Raw genomic sequence first — 10,148 nt, forward strand, 5'->3', positions numbered from 1 at the left:
TTTTTGCTTATCTCTTGGATGTGTTATTATAGTGTCATCTTTAAGTGTTCTATTAGTGGAGGTTTGTCCTTATGCTTGAGGCTTATCTTAACATGACTTAGATTAGCGTTGTAGTCAGGCTTAGACTATATGTACCTTCTACACCGCTCTTTCTTGAATCTGGGTATTACAATGCTGGATTATAATATGCTATTGCAATTCGGTACTACAACGCCAAGTCACTCACTCTCGGACAGTGAAAAGTCAGGTTCTTGTCTATAATTGCTAAATTCCTCTTGTACTTAGCCTTAGAACGTCGAGTTGATATTGTGCTTTAGGCAACAAATTGTCGAGTTCATTCTTGTATCTGGACGCTTGGATGCCATGTTTATTTATACTCAGCACATTAAGTTTGTCTACCTTGGTGTTTGGAACACTGGGTTGCTCTTATACTTGATCATTGTTAAAACAAGACAAGCTCGTCTATAGAACCCTTGTTGAAGTTTAACTAAACAACATGAAACAAAGAAGTCTCGAAGAATGGAAAACAACACCAAACACTAGGACGAAAGTTCAAAGTTAGGAAGAACGTGTATACACACAATAGGAAGTCTTATAGAATAGAAAACAAATATTAAGCCCTAGGACAGACAGAAACTCCAAGTTAGAAAAAATAGGTATCCACACAACAAGTCTAAATCACCAAGAAGAAAAGATGTAAACGGTCTTTTCAAAAAGAAGTCTAACACACATAAAATCACAGTAAGGTCAAACTAGGCTATGACACTAGAAACATAGGATAAGCAAAAACGTAAACACTAGCTGGATACAACATAAGAAAAACATAATTAGACTAGCTAAAGAAAAGTTTAAGAAAACACTTAAAAAACAATAGGATTGTAGAAAAACACGAACAAAGCATTAGAAGTAGGGCAACTTAGGAAAACCTTTAGGATTGAAGAAAACATAAAAACACCTAAAACAAAACACTCAAATGCAATGCTAAACTACTGTTAAGTCAAAAGCGTCTAAGAGAGTTTAAGCTAGACATGTAAGCTTACTATACCCAAAGGATATTCGGTTGAACTCTTGGGAAGAAAAAGTGTCAAGACAACGAAAACATTTTAAAAGCCTAAATCTAAAACACCAAAGAAAACATAACATGTTAAACGCCATTACTCTTAAAAGGAAAAATCATAAAAAGTGTTTGCATCAATCTAAATGATACCATGAGCTAAACTATTACTTCGTCCAATGATGAAGTTCCTATTCAACGCCCAGTATCCTTAGAAGAAAAGCTCATTTGTTAAACGCTACCTCAACTGTAGAAAATGAAAATCACTTTGTTGTTCTGAGCAAACATTAAATGATATTAAATGCTCAACGTTCAAAAACAACAAAAGTAACATCTGATGAATGAACTATACATCAAAACCCTAAACAAACCAATAATAGGTGTCAGTAACAAGAAAGGCATTCACGGAATGTTCATGTCTTAGGAAATCATGACACAGTACCTACGTCTAAATAAATCATGAAAACAACAAGTAAAACACTAACCAAGAAAGAGTCTCTTACAAACTAAACGATATCAACTACAAACAAAACAAAAGAAATCATAGAATCTTGAACAAACGTTGAAAGCATTTGAAAACATCAAAGCCAACAGTAAATAGGACATACATACAATACAAACTTTTGTTCTATCTTGTGTAGGATGATTACTACAAACGTTCATATGCTTCATCTTATAAGAATCAAAATGAACGTTGAAAGAAGATAAAAGAAGAATGAACTGTTCATCAAAAGTTGTGTCAAATGAGAAGTCAAATATGTTTTTGATAAAATTCCGAAAAGCACGTCTGCTCTGACAAAAAGGCTCCATCCTAATAAACATCTACAACAATAGCCAAAAGAGATCAAATCTTGAGACAAGCTTCGTCAAACGGTCATATTATTAAGTCTCAAGACAAGCATCGTCAAAACCACTATAAATAGAAGATAAAAAGAAGAAGATGATGATAATGAAGAAAAGATGAATATATGAAGACACCAAATATAAGAGGATTATCTCATAACATTTTCACTTGGAAAACATAAAACGCTTCACAACCATGCGCTAAGCAAGCTAGGTTAAACGCTCAACGTTCTCAACCTAAAATAATCTACTGCAATGTTAACACATCTTTAGCACATGTTAAATGAGTTGTCCACATGACAATTGATCTCTTCATCATAGTTGATCATTAACCAAGTAATTAATTAAGCATAAACTTTAGAACTATTATACAAATTGATAATTCTTTTTATGAGAGATAAAAGAGAAAAGAAAAGATCTTAGTTGAGATTAGTGACAAAAAAAATATAAAATAAATAAGGGTTACAAAATTATAAAATATAAAATAACTTATAGTTACAAAATTATAAAATTATAAATTAACAAATAAGAAAAATAAGAAAACAATATTATAACCACATCAACCAATTAATAAAATTCTAATTAAAAATACCTAAATTTATCATTTCCTTCAAAATTTAATTAAGCCTTACCCAACAAAAACACCTTTGTATATGCCTTTTTCCAACCCATGATGTTGTAGTATTCTGATTAGCAATGTTGTCTCTCAGGCGGTGGTTCTTTCCTTTAGCCACTCACAGCAGCCTTTCATGTTCTTCCCGAATAACCTTGTTTTTGGTTCCTCCTCTGATACTCAAGAACACCCTATGCAACAGTTCCAAAAAAAATGTTAGTTGCTACTCTGGGGAACCTAATAAGAAAAATGGGTTTTTCTCAGTTGCCAGTGACCTCCAATCTTCTTCTTCCTGCCCGAAAGATTCCCCCTTTTCAGGTACCATTTCCCTTTTGTCAGCCTCGATAATGTTGTCTTTGTGACAGTATCGTGAACCTGTGTGCATAATCTATTACGAATGTTGAAATGCCCCTACCTTTGTTTTCAGGTTTGGAGGATGCCTTGGTAAGTTATCTCTTTGGGAAGAAGAGGGCAACCGACATTGCTCACATGTACGTACAACTGGTTTTATCATATTATGTCCTGAAAATGAAAATACTTCTGTTTCCAAGATTTCTGCTTGCTTTTTCCATTTTTAGCTTAGTATTTGAGGGATTACTTAGTTTTTCTGCAGGATTTGTGTTCTTAATACCTCAGTGACTGAATCTTCTACTTTTAATTCTCTACAAAAACGTACTCTCATGTTTGCGGCCTTTAACTTTTCAATTTTGAGTTGCTATTGTTTCGTCTTATAAAATGGCAGATTGAAATTTCAAAATTCTGTTTTTCTCTCATGTATGCTGATATTCTAATCTAGAACTGTTTTGTCAACTTTATTTGTTGCGTCCAATAGTAACAGAGACAGTTTTTTTTAAGGTACGCATGGGCATATATTTTATGATTACGATAGTAGAAAATTACATTGCATATGATATATTATTTACATGGATGTTACACTTGGAATTGATCCCATGCTACATTTGTTTCACCCAGACAAAGGCTAAGCTATTAATTTTTTTGGGAACTCCTAAATCCTAATAATTTGTAGCAAAATTCTCTGATTCTGTCAGATAATTTGGGGAGCTTCTCTTACATATTTATTTCAGTTTCCATGCTTCTAAAAGAACAAGTTAAAAGTGAACATGTTTTATGCTTGTTACAGAAGACTATTTGGCACCCTTTTACTTTTTCTAAAATAGAAAAATAAGGTAAAAATGAAATGAACTTGTAGATCAACTAAATTTAGCTTATGCATAAGTTAATAATACGAATTTAGAAATATTATATTAGAAAATTCATATACATTATGCAGAAGTAAATTTTAGTTAATGGAGAAACTGATTTCATTTTTTCCTTAGAAGTGCTTTTCGTGAAACTTGTCCTAGTACACTATATATAAATTGTTATGGTAGTAAAGCCTTGATAATAACTAAGTATATTTCTTATACTTACCAGGGTGTGGAAACAGGTTGTCCAGAAAGGAGACATTGTCATTGATGCTACTTGTGGCAATGGTTTTGACACCTTAGCAATGCTTAATTTAGTCGCTGATGATTCACATGACGGTTATGTCTATGCATTAGACATTCAAGAAGATGCTTTGAATAACACTTCCCTCTTGTTGGAAAAGTCACTTAGTTCTAATGAGGTTAGACTACATATGACCAAATAGTTTCAACTTTGAATTGCCAAAATATTGCATAAAATAGTCTATGTTATGTAGCCACTGAAAAAAGTTCTTGGATGATAGATAGATCCTGCTATAGTCTGAGAATTTGAACTGGCCTTGATCCTTTTAGTTTTGGTGTAGTTAATTTGACAACAATTAAGAACTTTCATGTCACCAACTACAATTTCAAAATACATGCAGCGACAACTTGTCAAGCTCTTCAATATCTGCCATAGTAAAATGGAGAATGTTGTTGCAAGGAATGCATCAGTTAGGTACTTGTTTCATGATCCCCTGTTCCTACTCCTTGTTCAGAAGCTGATGACAATAAATAACTGGTGTAGTTATTTTCATAGTAAACTCGTCTTTGAAATTGTAACCGTTCATCACTTTAGCTCTTCAGTTTATAAAATTATTGCTTTAGTTCCTAACTTTGCAAAGCATCATTCCCTTTACATCTTTACTTATACGAAATAAAAGTGGAAAGCAAAGGTGAGAAAAGGACTAAAAAAATTACTTTTGTGATTGATTAATACTGATAACGTTGGAGATAGGATTGAGGTGTAATTTAACTATATTCACTGAAATGAAATCTGTTTCATTCTTTATTTTTATAGATTTCTTGAAAAAAGAATTATAATTTCAGTCTTTATTCCTACTTGGTCTCATTGCATGAATCTTTTATGAGGCTGAAGAGAAATTTCTCTAGATTTCAAAACAATATATTAACATGCCATTCCATATGCACAGTCAGGCACCAAGGGCTGGTTTGATTATAGACTTAGGACTTGGTCTCAAGTCCACTAAAATCGCAAGTGCCACAATTTTTCCTTAAAATATTGTCTTGTTTGAAATTCCTAATGTTTTATCACGGTTTTGTCTTTAAAATGTGTCAATAGAGTTAAGGAAAGAAAGTAAATAAAAGTTAGCATTTACTTCAACTCCTTAACCATATGAGATTTTTGGATGTATACTATCAAAACTATTTTCAAATAATAAGATAGCCTAAGATAACTAATTTTGAATGTAGATTTCATAAATTTTGATGCAACCGTCATTTTAAAGATAATCAATATTAGCTGCAACCCTGAATAATGATTGCATTAATGTATTTCTTATTATTAAACTATATGTCATGGTGAGCTGCTTCTTACACTTCGATGAAACATGCTTATCTATCTTAATATTCTGTATAGGCTCGTTGCATTCAACTTGGGCTATCTTCCTGGAGGTGACAAAGAGATAATAACAGTATCAGAAACAACATCACTGGCATTGGAAGCTGCCAAGAGAATTCTGATGCCAGGTGGTCTCATCAGCATAGTGGTGTATGTGGGGCACCCTGGAGGACGGTGATATTTCTGACCCTTTACCTTGTGTCATTAAGAGATCTTTGAAATATGCTAATTTTAAGTCCAGATTCTTTGTTGGTCTTTTGATGCTGGTTTTCTGTTGAGCCTTTAAAATACACTGATGTCAGCATCAAAATCAGTATCCACCAATGTATTTTGAAGACAGCAAAAGAATAACACCAAAGCACCAAAAACTCAGCAGAAAATTCAAATTCACAATTTTCCATCAATGTTTTGAATAATCTATGACTTTTTGAAGCTTCACTTGCTTCAGTGAAGACTTGAGTATTGCTATTACTCTTTTCATTTCTAATGATACGACTGTCTTGAAACTACAGTCCCTTTTTAGTAGACTTTGTTCTAATTGGGTGCTGTAATAATTATTTTTGACCAAAATACCCTTATTTTAGTATAAAATAATGAATACTGTCAATTGCCTGCTTCTCATTCTCATGAAAAGTGAAGCAGATGAATAAGCCACTATTATTATTCTTTAATTAATTATAAAGGTGAAAGTAATTAAGTTTTAAAAAATTATATGGATAATCCCAAAACTCTTTAGGGTATTTTAGGAAAAAGCATTATAAATAGAGACAAGTTTATTGCTATTAACTAAATTAACCAAATTTTTTTAATGTGTGAATTAGTTAAAATATTTCAATTACTTCCCTAATTATAAGACATATTATCTTGAAAAAAAGATAGTGTTCATCCACATGTTTAATTATTTAATATTTATGGTTTATTTCCAGTGAAGAATTGGAAGCTGTTGAATCTTTTGCTACTAAATTGTGTGTTGAGAATTGGATCTGCTGCAAGCTCCAGATGTTAAACCGTCCATTTGGTCCAATACCAATTTTCTTGTACCGAAGATGATGCTAATTAATTTAATACTGCTCTTGTTTCTGAGTTGTATTCACCCTATTATGATGATTATGCTAATTATTTCTGGTTGAATTATTATTTTTTTATATTCCTAATTAGAAATTTATCTATTACTTATTATCCAAATAAAGTAATTAGTTATGGAAAATAATGTGGCTCGTGGATTTGTTTGTTTATTTTCTTGAGAAAAAATATTTAAATTTGTTTATAATAACTGTTAACTATGTACTTTCATTTCCAGAAAAGGAACAACTTATTTTTAAAATGTTTCAATATTTTTCAGAAGAGGTTACACGTAGATCAGCAAAGCTATTAATTATATAGTTTCTTTTGTTCATAACACCGTATATATAAAAACATTTTAAAATTGAGAGAACGTTAGCAACATTATTTTAATAATTTTAATTAGTGACCGAAATTTATTAAAAATTATAAACTTTGAGAGGTTTTGTTAGAGTCCAGCCAAGGTCCAAATTTGTTTTTCTTTCTTTTCCTAGTTTCATCTTTCGGATCATTGTTTCTTGTACTTAAGAGTTATTAAAACGGGTTAGTCAATCTAATTGATCCATCAAAGGAATTAGTCACTTAGTAAGTCAAACTTAACCTAATTTATTTATTGTGAATTTAAGGAATTTGAGTCGATCTGATCTAGCACAGATTGATGAGTTAAATAAAGTTGATTTAATTAAGAAAATGTTTATTCATTCTCTACGTCCTTATTTGGGTTGGAAAATTGGTCTTAATTTTTGTAAAATTATTCTAATTAGACTCTTATTATTAAATTGGACCAATGATGTTAGACACATGCTGATGTTGGTTTTTTAAATAACGTGGTTCACTTATTCACTAAAGGTGATTCTGACATGTATTTATCTATTTTTTAATTAAAGAAATTGGAAAAAAGTTAATTAAACTTAGTACTTTTTTCGAATTAGGGATTGTGAAAAGAGAGTGAGAGTTCTTTCTTTGAATTAGGGTTCATTGGCAAAAAAATGGGAATCAATAAGAGAAATTAGAGATTGATTTTGGGAATTTAGGGTTTATACAAATTTCAAATTGAGCAATTTTAGGGCTTTGGTAATTTTAGTGATCTGTGGGACCTTGTTTTGTTGGAACAGCGAGGCTGAATCACGTGGTCATTGGAGCTCAATCGCAACGAAGGTCAGTAAGTGTGCTTTTTGTTATGCTTTTTTATGGTTATATGTTGTATTGTGTTTGTTTTGGGAAAGCTGAATATTGAATGGTGGTCTCCCATGATTGAAATGCTTTGTATTGTTGATTGCGATGTGGTGGCCCCCATGTTTAAAGTTGTTTTACAATGTTTGTTTGAGCGTGTTATGGTTATGGTTTTAATATGTTTATTTTTTGTTGAGATATGATTATATTATAGGTGTAGAAATATTTATAGTGTTGTGCATAATGGACGATAATATTAAGGTTATTTTCCACAAAGGGAAGTTTGTTAATGATGGGATGTTGAAGTATGAATGAGAGACTTTTACGTTATCATTTGACCTAGATATGTGGAGTTACTTTGTTGTTGTAAGTGTAGTCAAAGGTTTGAGATATGTTAGTTTTAAAGATCTATGGTACTCTCTAGGAGGGGATTCAGTGTTGGAAGACAGGTGGGAGCCTTTGTGTGATGACATTGGTGGCATGTATATGGTTAACTTAGTTATGCTTAATGGTCAGGTTCATGTATTTGTGGTACACACGGTTTCTAAACCCCAAGTCATACACATGCTGGAATATGTTCATGATGATGAAGGAGAACTTGAACCTGTGTCGCATGAGACCATTTAGTGTGTAGATAAATTTGGTGGTGAATTTGAAGGTGATACTGGAACATAAGAGATAGGTGATTGTGATGGTGAAGTGGAAGGTAAGCCTGGCATACAGGAAGAGGTCCATCATTGAAGAAGATAGTAATGTGCATAAATTTTTAAGAGATTTTATGCATGTTGGAAGGCATGCAAAGACAATTTTGTGTCATGCAGACCAATAATTGGATTAGACGAAGCTTTCTTGAAAGGGAAGTATGGTGGGAAGTTGTTAACGGTTGTTGGACAAGATGCCAATGACCAAATGTTGCCTATTGCATATGTTGTGGTTGAAGTGGAGAACGAAGGATTCATGGACCTAGTTTCTGGAGTTATTGATTGATGACCTTGGTGGTGTTGAAGTATGTTCATCATTTACTTTTATGTTAGACTAACAAAAGGTAATAATGATCTACAATTTGTAATTTTTGTACATTCATTCATTAATTAGAACCGCTAACTGGTCTTTATTGTATTAAAATCACAAGGCCTACTTCCAGCTTTACACGAACTGTTTCTTGGAATTGACCAAAGATTTTGTGTAAAACACTCGTATGCCAACTTTAGGAACATGAAAAAAACCTTAAGCGTTTAATGTGAGGATAGCTACAACCACACACCCACAAACATGAAAGATGAAAATGAAAAACATGAAAGACATGAACGAAGAGGCTTTTAAGCATTAATAAAAATAAAAGATTTTCTATTTTTTAAATAAAAATAAAAAAATAATATATTTTATTAAAAATAGGAATCTTACATGAAGCATGAATTTCTTAAGAATGATTTAAATAATGTAATTGAATATATTTTTATTGTACAATTTTCTTTTTAAATTCATTCGTTATTATTGTTTAAATGCATCCCAATGATAATGAAAACTATTATAATTATAGAAAGGTGGAAGAGGAAAATCATTTTAAGATGACATCAAAAGTTATTAAAATAGAAGAAAAAAAATAATGTTTTTAAAATTCATATAAGATGATTAATTACTACATTTTTTTTAGTAACTTAAACATTAGTTTTTTTTCTGATATTTTCATCATAAAAAAATTTAAATTTGATATATTTATTAATATATAGTAGAGATATTAATATTGTATTTAATTTAAATGTTAATATTATTTTTATGTTTATTTAGCTCATTTGAATTTCATTGGTTATAACTTAGGATAAAAATTGAAACATACACACATATTATTGTCCCCAAACCCCCCTTTCTTCACCTTCAGGATTCCTTCAGTCATTTTCACTCCTCTCTAGTGGTTCATCGTTGAATCTTTTAAAGGTTTGGCCATAGGCAACACCTTCTTCACCGATTGAATAGAGGTACATAACTTTATTTCCGTTTTGTTTCACTGTTGTACGATGTGTCTCCGGTGTTTGGGAGTTTTAAATAAATTACGGATGGTACAATTTTGAATGTTATTGGATCTGAAAGCTATGCTTCAGATTAAACATTTCGGAACATTCTCTGTAAGAATGCATTTCGAATTGAGTAGTCCGAAATGCACTTCCAAATCTGGTGAGAAATTTTGGATTGATCATTCTAGAACACTAACATATTTTCCAGAATATTCAATATGGGATGTATCTTCAAATCTATAAGTATATTTCAGATTGATCAATCCAGGGAGTGTTTCAAAACGTGTAATTCGGTATATTAAATTGCAAAGGAGGAAGAACATTGCTCAATCTGGATGTGCATAAAACTCCACTCCATTTTATGCCCTGTTCATTGGGCTCTGGATTTGCTTATGTTTGGACGCTCTACGATAATAATTGTTTGTAGGCATCGTCTAATCAGAAATGCTGACTATATAGCTGTTTTAGAGGCGAGTTGGCTTGTTGAACTGGTTACTCATGATGAATTATTAACCATGGATGGTTTGGTTCCCATGCTTATGTTTATTTTCTTATTTTATTTCAT

The 10,148-nt window shown here is 31.7% G+C and overlaps 1 protein-coding gene across 1 annotated transcript; it reads left to right on the forward strand.

Moving 5' to 3' along the window:
* Positions 1-2,551: 2,551 nt before the first annotated feature.
* LOC124848710 (S-adenosyl-L-methionine-dependent methyltransferases superfamily protein) lies at positions 2,552-6,508 on the forward strand. Its single transcript, XM_047326468.2, has 6 exons — positions 2,552-2,828; positions 2,938-3,001; positions 3,945-4,137; positions 4,360-4,433; positions 5,355-5,510; positions 6,263-6,508. The coding sequence occupies exons 1-6, from the start codon at positions 2,594-2,596 to the stop codon at positions 6,384-6,386; spliced, it is 846 nt and encodes a 281-aa protein (XP_047182424.1). The 5' UTR covers positions 2,552-2,593; the 3' UTR covers positions 6,387-6,508.
* Positions 6,509-10,148: the final 3,640 nt, after the last annotated feature.

This window comes from Vigna umbellata, chromosome 3 (genome assembly GCF_029865625.1).
Source record: "Vigna umbellata cultivar VRB3 chromosome 3, Vumbellata_1.0, whole genome shotgun sequence".
Taxonomy (NCBI): Eukaryota; Viridiplantae; Streptophyta; class Magnoliopsida; order Fabales; family Fabaceae; genus Vigna; species Vigna umbellata.